Source organism: Choloepus didactylus, chromosome 2 (genome assembly GCF_015220235.1).
Source record: "Choloepus didactylus isolate mChoDid1 chromosome 2, mChoDid1.pri, whole genome shotgun sequence".
Taxonomy (NCBI): Eukaryota; Metazoa; Chordata; class Mammalia; order Pilosa; family Megalonychidae; genus Choloepus; species Choloepus didactylus.
In genome coordinates, this window is record NC_051308.1 from 104,479,068 (window position 1) to 104,499,704 (window position 20,637).

Sequence of the window (20,637 nt, forward strand, 5' to 3'; positions counted from 1 at the left end):
AGACAAGGACGCACACTGTTACCACTGTTATTCAGCATTGTACTGGAAGTTCTAGTCAGAGTAATTATGCAGGAAAAAGACATGAAAGGCAAATTGGAAAGGAAGAAGTAAAACTTTCCTTATTTGCAGATGACCGATCCTATATATTGAAAAATCCTAAAAAAATCCACAACAAACTCCTAGAGCTAATAAATGGATTCAGCAAAGTGGCAGGTACAAGATCAACACCCAAAAATCAGTATTGTTTTTATGCACTTGCAATGAACAACTGGAGAAGAAATCAAGAAAAAGTTCTATTTAAAATAGCAATTACAGGAATCAAGTACCTAAGAATAAATCTAACCAAGGATGTAAAGTACACATACACAGAAAACTACAAAACATTGCTAAAAGAAATCAAAGAAGACTCAAATAAATGGAAGCACATTCCATGTTCATGGATTGGAAGACTAAATATTGTTAAGATGTCAATTCTATCCAAAGTGATTTACAGATTCAACACAATCCCAATCAAAATTCCAACAACTTCTTTGTAGAATTGGAAAAACCTGTCATCAAATTTATATGGAAGGGCAAGTTCCCTTGAATAGCCAAAGCCATCTTGAAAAAGAACAAAGCTGGAATATTCATACTTCCTGATACCACAACTTACTACAAATCCACAGTAATCAAAATAACATGGTACTAGAACAAGAATAGACACATAGACCAATAGAACTGAGAGCTCAGAAATCAACCCTCACATTTATGGCCACCTGATTTTTGACAAGGGGGCAAAGACAACTTAATTGAGAGAGAATAATCTCTTCAACAAAAGTTTCAGGGAAAACCGGATCTCCTTTAACAAAAGAATGAATGTGGACCACCTCCCTCAATGTAAGAATCAGAACTATCAAACTCCTAGGAGGAAATGTAGGAAAGCACCTTTAGGACCTAGGTGAAGTAATGGTTTCTTAGACTTTACACCCAAAGCCCAAGAAGCAAAAGAAAAAGTATTAAATGGAACTTCATCAAAAACTTTTGTGCTTCAGAGGACTTTATCATGAAAGTAAAACAACAACCTTCACAATGGGAGAAAATATTTGGAAATCACATATCTAATAAGGATTTAATATCCAGAATATATAAAGAAATCCTTCAACTCAACAACAAAAAGACAAACAACCCAATTAAAAAATGGGCAAAAGACTTGGGCACTTCTCCAATGAAGATATACAAATGGCCAAAAAAGCACATGAAAAAATGCTCAACATCATGAGCCGTCAGGGAAATGCAAATCAAAACTACAATGAGATATCATTTCATACCCACTAGAATGGCTACTTTATTTTTTTAAAAAAAAGGAAAATTACAAGTGCTGGAAAAGATGTGGAAGAATAAGAACACTCATTCATTGCTGATGGGAATGTAAAATGGTGCAGCAGCTGTTGAAGACCATTTGGAAGTTCCTTGTAAAGTTAAGTATAAAATTACCATATGACTTGCCAATCCCAATTCTATGTATATACTCAAAAGAACTGAAACCAGATATTTGCACACCGATGTTCATAGCAGCATTATTCACAATTGCCAAAAGATAGAAGCAACGCAAATGTTATAAAAGTGTGCTTCAATCAATTGTAACAAATTTACCACCCCAATGCAAGGTGTTAATAATAGAGTGTTTTATGGGAATCTTGTATTTTATGCATGATTGTATTGTAAACCCACAACTTCACTAATAAATAAATAGCCATAATATATATACGTTTTTAAATATCCTTGGGTTCCACCCAACACTTCTTTAGTGAGTTTCTCTCCCCTCAGCCCTGAAGAATTTGTCTATACCAATTATGTTCCTCCTACTCCATCAATATTTCTAACCCAGATAAAGCTATTGTTTACTTTCAAATATCTTTCTTTTCCTCCAGTCAGTGATTGATGCCAGCTGCTTAATCATGAAATGTTCGTTTGTAAATGCACCCATACTTGGGGGATCATCTAGGGAACACAGAGGTTATAATTCCATTCATGGAGTCAGGAAAGGCACCCCAGCCTAAAACAAGAAGGTGTGGGGTATACCTCCAATGAACAGCCTGCTCACGGTGTTCCCTATCCACGTTGGCATCATTCTGCCCCTTGGATCCTGGGTTCATAGCTATGTAAGGGTCAAAGGCAATAGATTTTCCCCATCCAAACCACATCCCAGGGATCCAGACTTTGTTTTACCTGGAAGTGTTGCCTTCCCTACCCACTGCCCACTGTATGGTCTGGCATATGGAAATCAGGAAATCACAGTCATTGGACACACCTCTTCTTCATTGGGCTCCCAAGGCCTGCAACCCTTGGGTCCTTTTCATCCATCTCTTGTTGACTTCCTATGGTGTTCCTAATAGGAGCATTTCTCAAAACTTTTTATATTCATTAAAATAATAACTGTCTATATGTGCCAGTCATGGTGATAAGTGCTTTATCTTCAAAATTACATTTAATAATTATCCATGTTTCAGAGATGAAGAACCTGAGGATCAGAGAGTTTCAATAATTTGCTCAAAATAACATGGCCAATTCAAATTTACCTGGATTCAAAACCTGTGCCCCTAACGTGTATACTTCCTATCCAGTCTCATCTTGCCTGCTCTACTCTCAGCAGATGGTCTCACCTTTACATTACTGAAGAGATGAAGGCCATCAAGCATGACCTTCTTCCATTCTTCCCTCTCTATTATAAATGTTCACTATAGATCACGCATCTCTTATGCACCCTCACAACAATTCCATGAAGCAGACATTATTTTATCCCATCTTGTAGTAATGTAAGATAAGTAAATGTCAGGGTTAAAATGGGAACACAGGCCCACCTGTCTCAAACCTGTGTTTCCTCCACCTTACGAGGCAGCCTCACTTCTATCCCCTCTATCCTCACCAACAGCAACACCTCAAAATACCTTTGTCCTCTCGCTCATCCTTTTCTTTTTCCCTTCCGCTTCAGATTAAACCCTCTGTTTGAAAACCTATACCTTCCCCAGCTCAACCTTCCACCTTTTATTCCACATGAAGCATTTGTGGCATGCGTATCCTGCACTGTACTGGGTGCTGGGGATTTGAAGGCAAGGTCCCTGACTCAAAGAGTTCTCAGTGTCCAGAAAGAGCTATTATAGCTTCCTAAATGGTCTCTCTATCCTTAGCCTCTCTTCTCTTATTCTTCCTACACATCAGTACCATATTACCATGACCCTAAAGCATCATCTTAATCTTCGTCCTCCAAAACTTTACTAGCTCCCCCTCTGCCTATGGTGTGAACCTCAAAAAAAAAAAAAAAAAAAAGCATGTCCCAAATCTAAACCCAATTATTTTATGTCCCACCTTTGTCTCTCTATACTGTGTTATGTAATTCTATAGTCATCTAATCTACATCACAAATTCTCCTGCCTCTAAACTTTTATTAGGGACTGAGACACTTTTTCTTTCCCTTCCCATCTGGTAAAATCCTATTCACCCTTCAATATCCTCCTCAAATTCTACTTTCTTCAAGAAGTTTCTCTAATCACTGCAGTTCAACGTAATCTCTTCATTATGTGAATTCCTGTTCCAATTACTGTGTCTACCATTCAGTAGAATTTACCATTTACTACTTCATATTGCAAAGGACAGTCAGTACGTGTCTGTGCACATCTTATTTCCCTAACTGGATATTAAATTCCTAAAATAAGGAGGGAACCTGTCTCAGTCATAGAGTAAGATAGTGCATGTCATGGCGAGTCCTCAAGACATTTTTCTACCACAAGTTCTCCCTGAAATTGGCATTTCCTAAGGTCCCTTCCAGTGCAAACGTAATGTCTGAGTCCCTTCAGCACTGAGAAAAATAAATATTGGAATTGATCGATGTGGAGATTCTTTTTTTCAAATTCTGAAGTCCTTTATGAGCAGAATAAAGTTCACAAGAGTATGTAAAATCATTCCTCCAGGATTTATGTGAATTAAGCTTTAAAAGTGGCTCTTTATACCTGCTCTACTACATCCCTGGAATCATCATAAAGGATGGACTAGGAAAGCCCTAAAGGGAATTTGTCAAATTTAGGATGATGAAAGTGATGAAGAGGATGGTCCTCACCCTCACCACCATTAGCCTCAAAAATAACTAACATTTATTTTGCCTTGATGATTAACAAAGCACTTTGACTTATATTACATCACTTGACGCTTACTAAATAGACTGGGCAAGTATCATTATTATTTCCATTTTATGGGTGAAGAGACTGACTCAGTAAGGTTTTACGATTTTCAGAAGGTTGCTCAGCTGATAAATGGAAATATCAGCACCCACGTTTTCCTCCTCACCATCTTTCCACTACATTCACTGAGAAAATAAAACAGTCGTCAGCTAGAGTGTTTGAATGTGGCAGAGTCCTCACGTCATGCCTGTACAAACTTTTCACCTTTTTTCAGCAAGCGCAGGCTCCTCAGCAACACCTCCACAACAGGATTTCCCTCAGCTTCACCTACCTACCTACCCTGTCTTGCCTAAGCTCAGGTTTGCTTTGCTATGGAAGATAAGAGGCACTTCAAAAACTGCTCTACTTCAAAAACCATGTGTGGCTGCCTAATGCTAAGAAGTCTCAGCCCTAGCAAATTGCCCACACACTTCCTGGGGTTTGATGAGAAACCCTACCAGAATTACAAGTACGGAGAGCCCATGTCCGACCCATTTCCTATCACCTAACCTGAATCCCAAGAGTAGGCTGGAAATTAGGGGCTAGGACTCGACTTAAAAAAAACCTTCAGAGACATGTAAGATCTGGGACCACGGCTGGCTAAACCAAGCACAGGGCTCTTCAGAGCTTGGGATCCTGTGTGACTGTGCAGGTTGCATGCCCATTAAGCCAGCCCTGTCTGGGACATCCAGGGACTCAGGCTGGGACACGCCAGGTGCCCCTCTCCCAGACCCTGTCAGCCCAGCATAACAGTTTATCTGGGGAGAATTAATGTTCAAGGAGATGGATTTTGGCAAACTATGACTCCTGACCCCTGAAGGTGGCATTAGCTCTCCTGTTCTAGTGGTTTGTTCCAGTGGCCCTTACCCCTTAGTGGTCATCGTGTTGTATTATCTTTGGCTTGCATACATGTCATCTTCTCTAGGCTCTGAGCTCTTCTGGGGCTGCAACCACATTTCCCCAACACAGCAGCTGGCACTTAGTTGGCGTTTAATAAATGTGGACGAGTGTCCCTGGTCTCCCCCACCCACACAGGGTGCTGTTCCATCCCCTTCTGTGTTTAGCCCACCCCAACTAAATTGTAAGGCTTTGCCTTGGAAATTCCCCAGAGGGAGAATCTCAGCTGCTCTGAAAGAAAACACAGATTTATCTTAACAGCCCCTGGGGTCCTAGTTAATGAGCTGAAAGGGCAAAGGTGGCCAGGGTGAGACAACACCATCAGGTTAAGAAATTGGTTTTCTAATTTTAAAACAATCTTGTATTCCTGGGACAAGCCCATTTTGGACCTTGGTTCAGTCAGGATCTAATCAGGAGAGAGAGAATTTGTAAAGAATTAAAAACTAGGTATTGGAGAACTGAAAAGACAAAAAGGTAACATGAAGGTGGTAACTGCAGGAAGCAGCTACCATCCCTAGAACTGCAGGAACAAAGGGAAAATGTTAGAATTATTAGAACTTAGAAGCTTAGAGGAGGGCCCTCACAAAGCCAAAACAAAGATCTCTGTTGAGGGGGTACTCAGCTGGTACTGGTGCCTGAGGAGCTCAGGGGAGGGGCCCTGTGGAGCTGGGACCCAGGCTTCTGAGGGGGGCTCCAGCCAGCTGATACTGGTGTATCTAAGGGGGTGCAAGGACACAGGTTCTGGGAGGACCAGGAGACCGCAAACCATAATCATGAGCTGCTACTGGAATAAGCTCTCTGCTGGGAGAAAGGTGCATTTCTGGGGTGACATTGACAGATACAGGAACACAAACAGGAAATGTCACTTCTTTCCCCTCCAGCCTTGCAGTCTTCCTTCAGTTCCATCTATTGACAGAGACTAACGGGCCAACTGTCAAAGGAGAAATGTAGTTTGCAGAGTCCCAGACCCAGCATCACAAAGCAGAAAATGAAACATGTGTTTTAAACAGAAAAATTGTGCATGTATCTGCATGTTTTATCAATTATTGAAAATAAGTTAAAATTTGTCACTGTAATTGTAGTTCTGTAAATTTTTGCTTTAAATATTTTGAGGCTATGTTATTAAATACATACTCATTAAGACTTCTTACCTCTTCTGGATTAATTAAATCTTTTATCAATATGGTAAACCAGGAAGCAATTTTTTTTCATATATTCTGTATTTGGGTGGCTATATTTGCTTTAGGACTTTGCATCTATCTTCATAAGTGAGGTTTTCGTTCCCTATAGTGTACTTTTGGGGATTTGTTATTAAGGTTACAGTAATCTCATAAAACAAATTGGGAAATTCTCTGGAAGAGTTTGTGTGAGATTAGTGATATACAGTTTTTTTTTACCATTTTTTAGAACCTGCTGGTGAAGCTATTTGAGTATGGACAAATTTCTGCCTAGGACAAATTTTATTATGGATAAAAGTTTATTATTTGCTGTGGTAGTATTTGGGGTTTTGTTTATTCTAGATTATATTTTGGAAAGTATATTTTTTTCTAAAACTTTGTCCATCATATCAAATTTTTAAATTTATTGCCATAAAGTTGTTTGAACTTCCCCTATTTACCTTTTTTGATGTTTTCAGCATTATTTGTCCCTCCTAAAATTATCATGTGTGCCTTCTTTCCTTTTCTTGATAAAGCTCTCTAGGTGTTACTCAATTATATTAACTCTTTCAAAGAAATAGTTTGCTTTGTTGATCTTCTCTATTGTATATTTGTTTTCCAACTTACTCATTTCTGCTTTTTCTATTTCCTTCCCTCTGTTTTTTTTTCTGTTCTTTTTCTAACTTGTTGAAACACATGCTTATCTCATTAATTTTCAGTCATTTTTTTTTCTGTAATATGCATGTAAGACTATAAGTTTCCATCTAAATACTACTTATGTCCCACAGATTTAGTTATGAGATACTTTCCTTAGCAAAATATTTTTTAATTTCCATTATGATTTCTTCTTTGACTCATGGGTTATTTATACACGTTTCTTGATTAGCAAATATTTGGAAATTTCTAGTTATCTTTTGTTATTGGTTTCTAGCATAATTACCTTGTGATCATCAAAATAATTTATATGGTAGCTAACTTTGAAATTTGTTGCCACTAAGAAACCATTACACAAAGATTTTTTGGAAAAAAAATTCTACAGTTGTGTCTAGTGTTCTATTTATGTCCATTGTGTCAAATGTACAGTTGTTTTATAGATCTCTATTTGGGGGATTTTAGGGGTGTATGCATCTGCTTGTTTTATCAGTTATTGAAAACAAGTTAAAATTTGTCATCACTGTGATTGTGGATTTATCCTACCACTATCTCCCATAGTTACAATTGAGAAATCAACTGTTAGTTCATCTGTAGCTCATTTGAAATTAATCTGTGTTCTTTCCCTAACTGCTTTAAAATATTGTTTTTGTGTTTGGTGTTCTAGAGTTTCAGTATGCTGTACTTAGGTGTGGAAATTTTTATTTATCCTGCTTGAGATTTATTGGAGTTTCTTGAATTTTGGAATTGGCTCCTATCATCTGTTCTAGAAAATTTTAAGTCATTGTCTCTTCAAATATTGCCTCTGCACTAGTCTATCTCTTCTTTTCTCTTGGAACTCCAATTAGATGTTTGTTTTACTACTCATTCTATACTGCACATTTCTTAAATTATTTTATGTTTTCCAATTCTCTATCTCTCCTAATTAATTTTGAATAATTTTTTCTGCTCTACCTTCTAGTTTACTAATTCTCTCTTCAGCTATGTCTAAATGGCTGTTAAATCCATCTGATGATTTTTAATTTCAATTTTTTATTTTTTGATATATAAAAATGCTATAAATGCTGGGTAATTTTTGTGATTTCCTGTTCTTTGGATATATTTTGAAACTTTTTTCTTTAAATATATTAAAATAGCTGTTTACAATAAGTGTCTGATAATTTCATTTTCCAAAGACTTTGCAGATCTGTTTCTACTATCTATTGTTTCACTGATTCTTGTTTGTGGTGCCTTATTTTTTTGTGTTCTGTTAACTTTTGTTGGGAGCTACTATGCAAGTTATTTGTGGGAATTTTGTAAAGCCTGGACTGAAGGTTTCATCCTCCAGAGAAGACTTGTGTTTGCTTCTTCCAGGAATCCAGGGGTATGGCCATTCCAGAATCACATTAAATTAAATTCATGAATTGAGGTTTTTAAACAAAGACGGCATGAATTGGACTACAAATTCATAATGAGAGTGTGATTTTGGTTACAACTTCTCAAATATCGATTGCTCCTTCCTTAGTTTTGTTTAACATCAAAGTGACTTTCTTTGCAGTTCCCTGAGGTGGAAGATAATTTCCTACCCTAAAGGCATAACACTTTGGGTCCTGGCTCTATGGGTACTTAATAGAGCACATAATAGATTTCCCATCTGGGGAAGGCCAAGGGTTTTTGTTTCTCTCCTTCACTTCCATAAGCACTCAAAACAGGAGGTCAAGTTCACCAGCTTAGAAAATGCCCTCAGGGGAGAAGTGACTTTATTGTTCCACTTATTTCACTGGGTTCTCATTTTCACATAGATTTTAGTCTGGGAAATCCTCACTACCTTTTCAGTTCTTTGATGTTTGTGAAAAGATTGATTTTCATATTTTATCATGCATTTAAGTTGTTTTCAGTGGAATGGCTAGGTTCAAATAACCTAGCCATCCATATAAACAGATAAAAGAAGTCCAAATATCAAATGAGTATTTTTTCAGGTCTTGTTTTTTGGCACCTCTCTGCTATACATGACACCACCTTCCTCCTTCTTGAAACTCTTACCCCTCTGAATTTTTGGATATCACAATCCCTTTATTTCCTTTGTATCTGCTCATTCTTCCTTTTATTATTTCTTCAAGGCACTGTGTTCTGATGTCCCTCCTTTAAAGGGTGATGTTCCCTAAGGTTCTGTTCTTGGCCCACTGCTCTTATCACTTCATATATTATCAACAGACCATCTCATTCATTCTCTATGTTATTGATTCCCAAGTCAGTTTCTTCAGTCATTCTTCTCCTCCCAGCTTTAAACTCATTTAACTAATCACATGGTGGATATATATATATATATATATATATATATATATATATATATATCCTACAAGTACCTCAAACTTAATGTGTTTCAAATCAGCTCATCTTTCCCACTGACCTGCTCTCATGCTTGACTCTTTATCTCAGTTGGTAGTACTTTCACATTCCCAGTATCCCAAGTTAGAAATTAGGAAATTAACATTGAGTCTTCTGTCTTCCTTAACATTTCCGAATGCACTTACACATACCCACTGGACATTCACTAAGTCCTGATTATTTTACCTCTTACATGTTTTGAGTTCATTGCCTTTTCCTGGTTCTGTTATTTAGTTATGGCTTTCATCTATTCTTAAGTGTATTACTGCACTAAAACTCACTCTATTCCATCATTCATTGATTCAATATTATTAAGATTGTCCTCTGGGCCAAATGCTACAGTAAACACCAGTGATACAGCAATGAGCAATGCTATGCCCTCACAGACTGTTATGAAGTGCCATGCACCCTCTCACCTCAGGACCTCTGCACATGCTGTTCTATCTGGAAAACTATCTCCCCAGACTTTGCCTGATTAACTCAAATTCATCCTTCAGATTTTACTGGGAAGCATTCTCTGGATTTCCAGAACATATCAAATCCTCATGCTATTCTCTCTCAAAGAACCATGGTACTTACATTTATTTGTGTGGTTATCTGATCAACATTGGTCTCCTCCTTTAACTGTAAAGTTCCAAGGAGCAGGAACTGTATCTGTTTTTACTCACCATTGTATCCCCAGCTCCTTGCATCATGTTTAAAATATGTGCAATATATATCTGCATTATAAATTAAATTAATAAATACTTCTATAGTATCTGGAACAAAGCTGACCCTGGATAAATACATACATTTATGTATAAACATGTGAATGAATTAATAAACTTTTCTTACCTTAGAAATTGTTCCAAGAGAGTCTAGGCAACATAAGGGAATTCCACTTATTAATTCATTCCAAAAATATCTATTAAGCACTCATTAAGTGTTAGGTACTTTTCTAGAGACTGGAGATATAGCAGTGAACAAAAAAACTCCAAAAAATAAAAATCACCAACTTGCATTCTCTGCCTATATCTTCCAGGTATAGAAGCACAAATGTAACTTGCTTTTTGCAAAGGCCACAGTAAAAGACAAAACAAGTACCTGGGAGTCCAGGAGCCCATACATCCGAAGCTCTGGTTCCAGCTCTACCACCACTTGGCAGTATGACCTTGGGAAAAACACTTAATATCTTGTACCTCATGAGGTTTATATCTTTATCTCTCAAATCACTTCCAGCTTTCAGAGTCTCACATCTGGAAAGACAGGGAACTCTAAAAATGTGCAACAATCAGGTGGCCAAAGTTGTGTCTATTTGTGTCTTTAGGGCTGGAAGCAACTGGAGGAGATGCTGACTTTCTCATGGTGAATGGGATTCTGGGGGAGTCGGTCACCTTCCCTGTAAGTATCCGAGAACCACAGCAAGTTATCAACATTGCCTGGACTTCCAAAACATCTGTTGCCTTTGTAACACCAGCAGACTCAGGAAGAGCACCCACAGTTGCTGTGACCCACGAGAATTATTTTGGTCGATTAAATGTCTCAGCCAATAACTACAACCTGGTAATCACCAGTCTGAGAATGGAAGATGCAGGTGTCTACCAAGCAAACATAAATTTACAAACCTCTGCCTCCACTGCTGCTACCACCACCAAGAACTACAAGCTTCGAGTCTACCGTAAGTTGTGGGAAAACAGAGAGCTTTGTTTTGGTGGGTTTTTTTTTTTTTTCTTTGCAAATCTTCTATTTAAAGAGCACCAATGTTTCTAACCATTGGGTTCCTAAATCTTTTTACTGTCATCAATATGTATAAACAGAATGTGGCATTATTTTAGTCCTGGCCTTGCCAATTCTTAGATATGTAACCTTTCTTTGGCATTTTGTTCCCTGGGCCTTGTTTCCTTTTTCTGTGCAATGGGAATAATCACATTACACATTTCCCAGAGTTGTTGTGAAGATCAAGTGAGATAATATATGCAAAGTGCTTAAAAATTTTTTTATTTTGAAATAATTATAGATTCACATGAAGGTATATATAAATGTACATGGAAGTCACATGCACCTTTCACCCAGCTTCTCTCAATGCTAACACCTTGCGTATCTATAGTACAATATCAAAACCACATTGATTGACACTGGTACAATCTACAGAGCTATTTAGATTTCACATTTACTCATTTGTATGTGTGTACAGATCTGTGCAATTTAATCACATGTGTAGCTGTGACCACTCCTACAATCCAGATTCTTCACTAAACCATCACGGAAAAATTCCCTCATGCTGCCCCTTTATGGCCACAGCCATCCCATCCCCCACCATCCCTAACCCAGGCAGCCACTGATCTGTTCTCCATCTCTGTTATTTCACAAATGTTTTCTAAATGAAAATAAGTGGAATCATGTAGTATATATCCTTTTGAGATGGACTTTTTATAACTAGCATGATTTCCTTGAGATTCATGAGTTATTTGTATATCAATAATCCATTCCTTTCTATTGCTAAATAGTATCCCATGGAATGGATGTCCTACAGATCATTTACCCATTTATATATTGAGGAACATTTTGGTTGTTTCCAATTTTGGGGCTGCTACAAATAAAGCTGCTATGAATATTCATGTACAAGATTCTGCATGAGATAAATTTTCATTTTTCTGGGATAAATGCCCAAGAATGCAGTCCTATGTTAAGTCATTTTTAGTTTTATAAGGAACTGCCAAATATTTTCTAGAGTGGCTGTACCATTTTACATTCTCAAAAGCAATGCATGAGTGATCCAGTTTCTCGGCATCCTCAGTACTCGGTATTATCTCTATTTTAGTGAGATCATTCTGATAAGTATGTAGAGATATCTCATTTAGATTTTAATTTGCATTTGTCTAATAGCTAGTGCAAAGTAATTTTTAAGGTAAAATATTAGAAACATTTATTATCATTATAATTGCCAATATTCACTGGGAGATATGGGTGGTGTGTTATGCAATGCCACTTAAAGTGTGGTCTGTAGGCACACAGCATCAACTGGGAGTTTGTTGGAAATGTAAATTCTCAGGCTCCATCCCTGACCTTTGGGAGTAAAGCCCAGCAATCTGTCTTAACACTCTATCTGTATTATTCCTATGTGTGCTAATGTTTTACAAGCATTAGTATAGAGCTGTGCTGTTCACTATGTTAGCCACGAGCCATATGTGGCTCTGAGGACTTGAAATATGGCTAGTCCAATCTGAGATGTGCTGCAAGAGTAAAATACACACAGATTTCAAAGTCAGCATACACACAAACATAAAATATCTTATTAATAATTTGTATATTGTTTAAATTTTTAATGATATTTTGGATATATTGGGTTAAATAAAATATATTATTGAAATTAGTGTCATTTGTTTCTTTTCTCTTTTTTGATGTGGCTATTAGAAAATTTCAAGTTACATACGTAACTCACATTATATTTCTTTTGGGTAGCACAAGTCTCTAGCATAGAGAGCACTTGGGCATGTCTCAAGGATCTCACTGTCCATCTTCCCCAAAGCAGAAAAATAGATAACTGTGGTTAATTCACATTGTGATAGATACAATTCAGGCATATGGTTCATACACTAAAATGTAAGTTCTTTAAGGGCAAGAACTTTGTATATTCAGTTCATCATTGTATCCCCAGCACTTACAGTGTCAGGCCTATAGTGGGTGTTCTAAAAATATTTGTTGAGTGAAAGAAAGAATGAATCATAATATTCCCAGATCCTAACACATGCCTAACAACTACAAGTGCTGGATTAATATAGGATACTTGAATCAGGCTGTATCTGGATGAAAGGCATGGTATTAAGAACATTAGCATTGAAATCAGACAGACTTTTTGCCAGCCAGCTGCGTGACCTTGGGCAAGTTGTTTATCCTCTCTGGGCCCAAGTTCCCTCATCTGTAGAATGGAGACGGTCATAATAGGTGGAATTAAAAGAGATAATGTTGGTTGAGAACCTAGTACAGTGCATGCCTTAAAATAGATGCTCAATAACTAGCAGTCATCACTAATTATTTTTACCAAGAGAAAATGCTTTTAACACGAACACTAGACATTTGGGCACAAAAATGCAAGAGATAAGCAGAAAACATTATTCTATCGATAATAACATCTCAACTAAGAACACAGAAATTAAGTTATTAAGGAATGTTAGGAGGAAAAACAATCTTTAAAGTCATATTTGATTGACTCTGTTAGGGAAAACATTTGTTTGGCTCTGTTCACAGTTCCATCATGTCTATTTTCTTTGTAAGTTCAGCTTCAGTAGTATCCAATTCTCAAGCAATTTTCACTTGAGCAAGAGATGGATTCAGCATTAAATCTAAATAGGACTCCAGTTTTTTCTTCAAAGGTATTGTCTGTCATTTTAGTTCTGCCAGTTTCTCTGCCAGTGCTACCAGTGGCTGATGAGACAGAGAGGCATCCATGCCTCTGGCTGAAAGTTCTCCTCTGAAGCCTTGATTCCAAATCTGAAATCCTCTGATTTTGCTTTTAGGAAGTCCATGTTCTGAAGACAACTGTCAACTTTGGCCCTTTCTGTAGAGAGATGCAGCTCTGTCTTCCCGAGGTTCTCTTGTAGACATTTTTCTAATACTAAAGTTGCAGCTAGGCTTTTTTCAAGTTCTGTCCATTCAAGCTTGGTTTCTTCATTTTTGGATTTGGTACAAAAAAGATCAAGGGTCAAATCATTCACTGCAGGGATAAAACTAGCTAGTGACATATTCTTTGCCATTGCACTGTCAACCAAAGCATTCAGCATGAGAGAGATTGGCAGGGGCAAATTTCACAGTCTCCATGAGAAGGTCTTGAAGATGTTTGACTTCTGATTCATATTTGCTTGCTTTCTGTTTCAAGTCCTCTATCACCAGGAAGACATCTCTATCCCAGGACTTGTTGCATTCTGAAAGGTGATATAAAATCTCTGTGGTCTGTGGATTCACCTCATATTGTGGAATAGGGTGATCTCCAAATATTTTTTTCAACCAGGCAGCCACCTGTGCTTCTTTCTCCTGGGGTGCCTCCATATCTGCAGCTCCATTACTAATTTTTAAATTATTAGTGGCTTTAAAAATTCTATCTATGAAGGACTTCCTAGAGGAAGAAGGCTCTGAGTTGGGCTTGAGTGTCTTAGTCAAAGAACCATATCCAAGTGTGGACACTTCAGGAAATATTTGACTCATTCAAGGACTTTGGTTGATAAAGTAAAGAAATATTCAATTTTAGGATATTTGCTTTCATCTCCTTATATGTTTAGTTTTGGCCACTCAACCTTAGGGAGGTGTCATACCATCTGTAATAGAGCAAACTACAGTATATTCTTACAGAGAGTCATACGGTTCATAGAACAAAATCTGAACCTTGTAAGTGGTTAGGTGAGAAGTTAAAGAGAAGGGAACTAACATTCATATGTGTCTAGCATTCTACTACCCAATTAAAAAAAAATATAAAGACCACATATATATTTAGACAATATATGCATAAACAGAGCAAAAAGTTATACAGTGAAAACTAGTTACCTCTTTTCTGAGGAAATCACTGCTACCAGTTTATTTTTTTTAATCTCTTTCCATAGATAATTGATGTACATACAAACATAGATGATAGTGAGATAGATATAAAGAGATGGATATTAGACTGATCTTTATATATGATAACTCCTTCAATCCTGAAAAAAACCTTGGGAGGAAATTGTTTCCTTATGTTATTAAAGAGGAAACTGAAATCCAGTAAAAGGGGACTTCCTGCTCCAACATTCTACAGTTAAAAAGTGGTGGAGTCTGCATTCCAAACCAGGTCCCCAAAAGGCTTCCATGCTTTTTGGCTTGGGAGGATGAAGAGCTGTCAGCCACAGTGCTGACTCTTGCCCTGTAACTTTTTTGCTCTCTTCCTGCCGAGTAAAATGAGACGGAAATCCTATTCTTCACTGCTATCCCCCATCTCAACACCCAACAAAAAGGAAAAAAAAAGTATTTATAGAAAGAGGTAAATACCAAACAGTGATAGAGACATTCTTATAAAGAAAATTGCTAAAGAAAAATATATGCACATATATATGTCCATACACACATACACAATTTGGTTCATTTTTCACAAATCCATATCTCTACCAGTCACTGTTATAGCTAATCATTTCATGAATGATAATAAAATAGCCAACACTCTTCATTGCAAATTCCTTTTAATCAATCAATTCTCACCAAAGACTTTCACTGATTTCTTTTTAATTTAATTTTACTGAGATTGTTCACATACCATACGATAATCCAAAGATCGAAAGTGCACAATCAATTGCCCATGGTACCATCATACAGCTGTGCATCCATCACCAAAATTAATTTTTTTTCAATTTTTGGAACATTTTCAGAAAAGAAATAAAGGCAAAAAAAGAAAACTCAAATCCTCCCATACCCCTAACCACCCCCCTCTCCATTATTGACTCATAGTATTGGTATAGTACATTTGTCACTGTTGATGAAAGAATGTTAAAATGCTAGTAACTGTAGTACATAGTTTGCAAAAGGTATATTTTTTTCCCTATAGACCCCTCTATTACTTACTTCTAGTTGTAGTCTCATACATTTGTTCTAGTACATGAAAGAGGTTTCTAATATTTGCACAGTTAATCATGGACATGGTCCGCCACAAGATTCACTATTTTATATTTCCCATCTTTTAACCTCCAATTTTCCTTCTGCTTACATATGTGTAAGCTTCCCCTTTCCACCACATTCACACACCATACATCATAGTTATGTGCTACCATCACCTCTGTCCATTTCCAAACACTTACGTTCAACCTCGTTGAACATTCTGCTCATAATAAGCAACTGCTCCCCATTCTTTAGCCTCATTCTATATCCTGGTAACTTATATTTCATGATTATGAGTTTACATATTATAATAAGTTCATATCAGTGAGACCATGCAATATTTGTCCTTATGTGTTTGACTTATTTCACTCAATATAGTGCCCTCGAGGTTCCTTCATCAATCTGTCTTTGTTTTTTTTTTAAGAAGGTTTTGTTCACCCACCCTACTTTCTGTCCTAAGTAATCAATGGTTCCCTATATAGTCACATATTTATGTATTCACCATCATCACCACTATCTATACAAGGACATCCCCGTTTCTTACGCAAAGAAAGATGAAGAGTCAAAGAAGGTAGAGAGACAAAAGAAAAAGAAAAAGAAAAAAAAAACATGACAGCTAAAAAGCAACAAAAGGAAACATAGAATTAAAGTAGAATAAAAGAGTCAGACAACATCACCAATGCCAAGAGTCCCATACCCCTTCCTTATGTCCCTCTCTTACAGGCATTTAGCTTTGGTGTATTGCCTTTGTTACATTAAAGGAAGCATAATACAATATTCTGTTAACTATAGTCTCTAGCTTGCAGACTGTATTTTTCCCCAATACCACCCCATTTTTAACACCTTGCAAGGTTGACATTCATTTATTCTCCCTCATGTAAAAAACATATTTGTACATTTTATCACAATTGCTGAGCACTCCAGGTTTCACTGAGTTATACAGTCCCAGTCTTTATCTTTCCTCTTTCCTTCTGGTGTCCCACATGCTCCTAACTGTCCTCTTTCAACCATACTCACAGTCATCTTTGTTCAGTGTACTTACATTGCTGTTATGATCACCCAAAATTGTGTTCCAAACCTCTCACTCCTGTCTTTTCCTATCTGTCTGTAGTGCTCCCTTTAGTATTTCCTGTAGCACAGGTATCTTGTTCACAAACTCTCTCATTGTCTGGTTGTCAGAGAATATTTTAAACTCTCTTTCATATTTGAAAGACAGTTTTGCCAGATATAGGATTCCTGGTTTGTGGTTTTTCTCTTTCAGTGTCTTAAATATATCATAATACTTCCTTCTTGCCTCCGTGGTTTCTACTGAGAAATCCACATATAGTCTTATCAAGCTTCCTTTGTGTGTGATGGATCGCTTTTCTCTTGCTGCTTTCAGGATTCTCTGTCTTTGATGTTTGATAATCTGATTATTAAGTGTCTTGGTGTAAGTCTATTCAGATCTCTTCTGTTTGGGGTATGCTGCACTTCTTGGATCTGCAATTTTATGTCTTTCATAAGAGATGGGAAATTTTCATTGATTATTTCCTCTATTATTGCTTCTTCCCTTTTTCCCTTCCTTTCTCCTTCTGGGACCCCATGACACATACATTCCTGCTTTTCATGTTGTCATTCAATTCCTGGAGCTGTTGCTCATATTTTCCCACTCTTTTCTCTATCTGTTCTTTTGTGTGTAGGCTTTTAGGTGTCTTGTTCTCCAGTTCCTGAGTGTTTTCTTCTGCCTCTTGAGATCTACTGTTGTATGTCTCCACTGTGTTTTTCATCTCCTGTGTTGTGCCTTTCATTTCCATAGATTCTGCCGGTTGTTTTTTCAAACTTTTGATTTCAAGCTTATGTTTGCCCAGTGTTTTCTTTATAGCCTTCATCTTTTTTGCTATATCTTCCCCAAACTTGTTGATTTGGTTTTTTATTTGATTTAGGACATTTCTTTGAAAATCTTTAATAGATTGTTTCATTAAAGTGAAATAATATCTCAACTGTGTCTTGATTGAGGTAGAAGTTTGTTCCTTAGACTGGGCCATATCTTTATTTTTGTTTAGTGTAGGTTGTAGTTTTCTGTTGTCTAGGCATCTGGTTTCCTTGGTTATCCCAATCAGATTTTCCCAGACCAGAACGGGTTCAGATCTCAAAATGGGGTTATGTTCAGTTTCAAGTCTCCCTGTGGGTGTGTCTTAGAGATTGACAGACTTTCCTGTGAGGTCTCTACCCGCTGTGCTTTTCCTAACCTGCCCAGGAGGTGGTGCCTGTCAGCCTGTCACTCCTGACTGGTATAAGGAGGTGTGGCCCATTTGGTTTCTGTTTTTGCTTTTCTTCCCCCAGGTTCTGGGGTCTGGTTCTGAAGGGAAGACGAGTAGTAGAGCTGGGCCCCACCTCCTTACTCTTAGGGAAGATACACTCCCTAGGGAGTTAGCATCTGCATTTGAATTGTTGTCTCTCTGAATCTGTTATCTCCACCCCTGTCTGGTCAGAGCACTGCAAACTGAAAATGGCTGAGGATTTCTCCACTGAGCCCCTCAGGTTAAGAGAAAGAAAAGGGGACAGAAAGCCTCCTTTTAGAGTTAGTACACAGCACCCCAGTTTCACCCATCAGCTAGAGGTAACAACTGGTCTTCTGGGCTCCCCCTTCTGGGACAGATAAGTCTTCTGGCTCTTTAAGTTCAGTTGTCACTAAAAGCCTTTGTCTGATTGTTAGGGGTTTGTAGCTTGTATTCAGCAGTCCACATCTGTTAATTAAAACCCTGGTTGGAGCTGAGCTGAGCTATATTTGCTTGCTTAGAGAGTGCTGCTTTCTACCACAGCGAGAGTTTGCATGTCATAGGGGGAGGGGGCTCCTGGTGCAGTTTTGCAATTTTTTCCTTACAGATTTTATGCTGTGATCTCAGGCATTCCTCCCAATCCAGGTTGGTGTACAATGTGTGGACAGTCACGGTTGTCCCCAGCAGTTATTCCAAATTATTTACTAGCTGTTCCTGGGTGTTTATTAGTTGTTCCAGGGGACTAACTAACTTCCACTCCTCCCTATACCATCATCTTGCCCCCCCCCCATCATCATCTTCTGATTTTTGCCTTTCATTTATATCCCTGTGGATATAAAAAAGAGTTTACATAAAAGTAACATGAAAGTATAGTTTGGATATGAATCTTGGCTGATATTTTCATTTAAGTTAATTATATGAAAAAAGTTATTTAACAATGATGTATATATAAGAATGACATTCATCAATGATATGAGTGACTTTGCTAAATTGGATAATATTTTTTGAATAGTGAAAGAATATTTCTTCAATTTTGTGCATGTGTTATTCCGACATGACTCACTTTTAAATTTTCTCCATTGCTTTCTTAAGTTTAGAGTGACAATCAATAAAACAGCATATCAAGCTACACTTTGTGGCATTTGCCAATTATTGTGGTGTAAATACTCCTACCATGGCTTATGCAAAGTTGAGGAAACATGCCTTGTAGTACACCATTACAAAGTACAGAGACAGTAGATGTAAATAACCTCAAGAGCATAGATTTTGAATGTGGTTAAAAGAAGAAATTTTTGGTTGTATATATGCTACTAGAATAAGAATTTTAAAAAAACAACCAAACCATAGGACTGCACAACACAGTGAACCATAATGTAAACCATGGACTATAGTTAATAGTACAATTACAGTAATGTTCTTTCATCTTTATAACAAGTGTACCACACTAATGCTAAGCGTTAATAATAGGGTGGTATACGGAAGTCTGAATTTTATGCATGATTTTTCTGTAAACCTACAATTTCCTAATAAAAATTAAAATTTAAAAAAAATTGAAAGTTTACAAAAAAGTAACATGTTAAAAATAATTCATGTTTATTACCTTTATTTTAATATCATTATGATGTTGTATTTAAAATGATCTTGCAGGTTTCTTGGAAATTTAACAGTCAGCTCTGGCAAGCTATTACAAGTCAATTCTGGCTCTTCATTGGCTTGTCATTTCCTCACAGGTCGTCTGGGGAAGCCAAAAATTACACAGAATTTAATGACGTCTGTGAACAACACCTGTAATGTCACACTGACATGCTCGGCAGAAAAGGAAGAAAAGGATGTGACATACAGTTGGAGTCCCCTGGGAGAAGATAGTAATCTCCTTAGAGTCTTCCAGACCCCTGAGGACCAAGAGCTAATTTATACTTGCACAGCCTGGAACCCTGTCAGCAACAACTCCAACTCTATCTCTTCTCGGCAGCTCTGTGCAGGTAACCAGCTCTGTCTAGGTCCCTCGGGGCTTCAGAAATCACTCTGAAGAGCCGTAAGGCTTGAATGTGGGCCTCATTCTCTGCAGAAATGTGCCACCCTTGTGCCACATGCTTAGAGGCCCGCTGAGAAAGAGCCCGAAGCCTTCTGAGAGATGTCAAGCATTTCAGGGTGTTCTGGGGCAGCCCTGTTCAACCCTCCGATTCAGAGTTTCTAATCCTGACTTTGAGAGCAGAAATTGCAGCTTCCCTAGGAGCTTTGGCACTTCCCTAGGAGCTTTTACACTCCCCTAGAGGGCACCTGATTTCAACAGTACCCCTGAGTGTGGACAAGCCTGCCCAGCCTCTCGGGTCTATTTGGTGCATCTTCTATTTCCAGACGTCACAATGGGCCATCGTACTCGCCACCCTGGGTTGCTAATTGTCCTGGCTGTGCTCTTGCTGATTCTTCTCATTCTATCTTCAGTGCTTTTGTTCCATTTTTACAAGAGAAGACCAGGTAGGATTTTCTCGGAAGGTAAAATGTGGAAATTCCCCTTCCTTC

General features: G+C 37.7%; 1 protein-coding gene and 1 pseudogene across 4 annotated transcripts in view; one reads left to right on the plus strand and one right to left on the minus strand.

Moving 5' to 3' along the window:
- The window catches only part of CD84 (CD84 molecule), an 85,962-nt gene that overhangs the window by 12,698 nt on the left and 52,627 nt on the right, over positions 1-20,637 (plus strand). For all 4 annotated transcript variants that reach the window (XM_037825570.1, XM_037825568.1, XM_037825569.1 and 1 more), the window contains exons 2-4: positions 10,572-10,922; positions 19,845-20,096; positions 20,473-20,592. In XM_037825570.1, the coding sequence (XP_037681498.1) occupies positions 10,572-10,922; positions 19,845-20,096; positions 20,473-20,592 (723 nt within the window). The remainder of the gene's footprint in view (positions 1-10,571; positions 10,923-19,844; positions 20,097-20,472; positions 20,593-20,637) is intronic.
- Positions 13,487-14,290, minus strand: LOC119526467 (annotated as a pseudogene).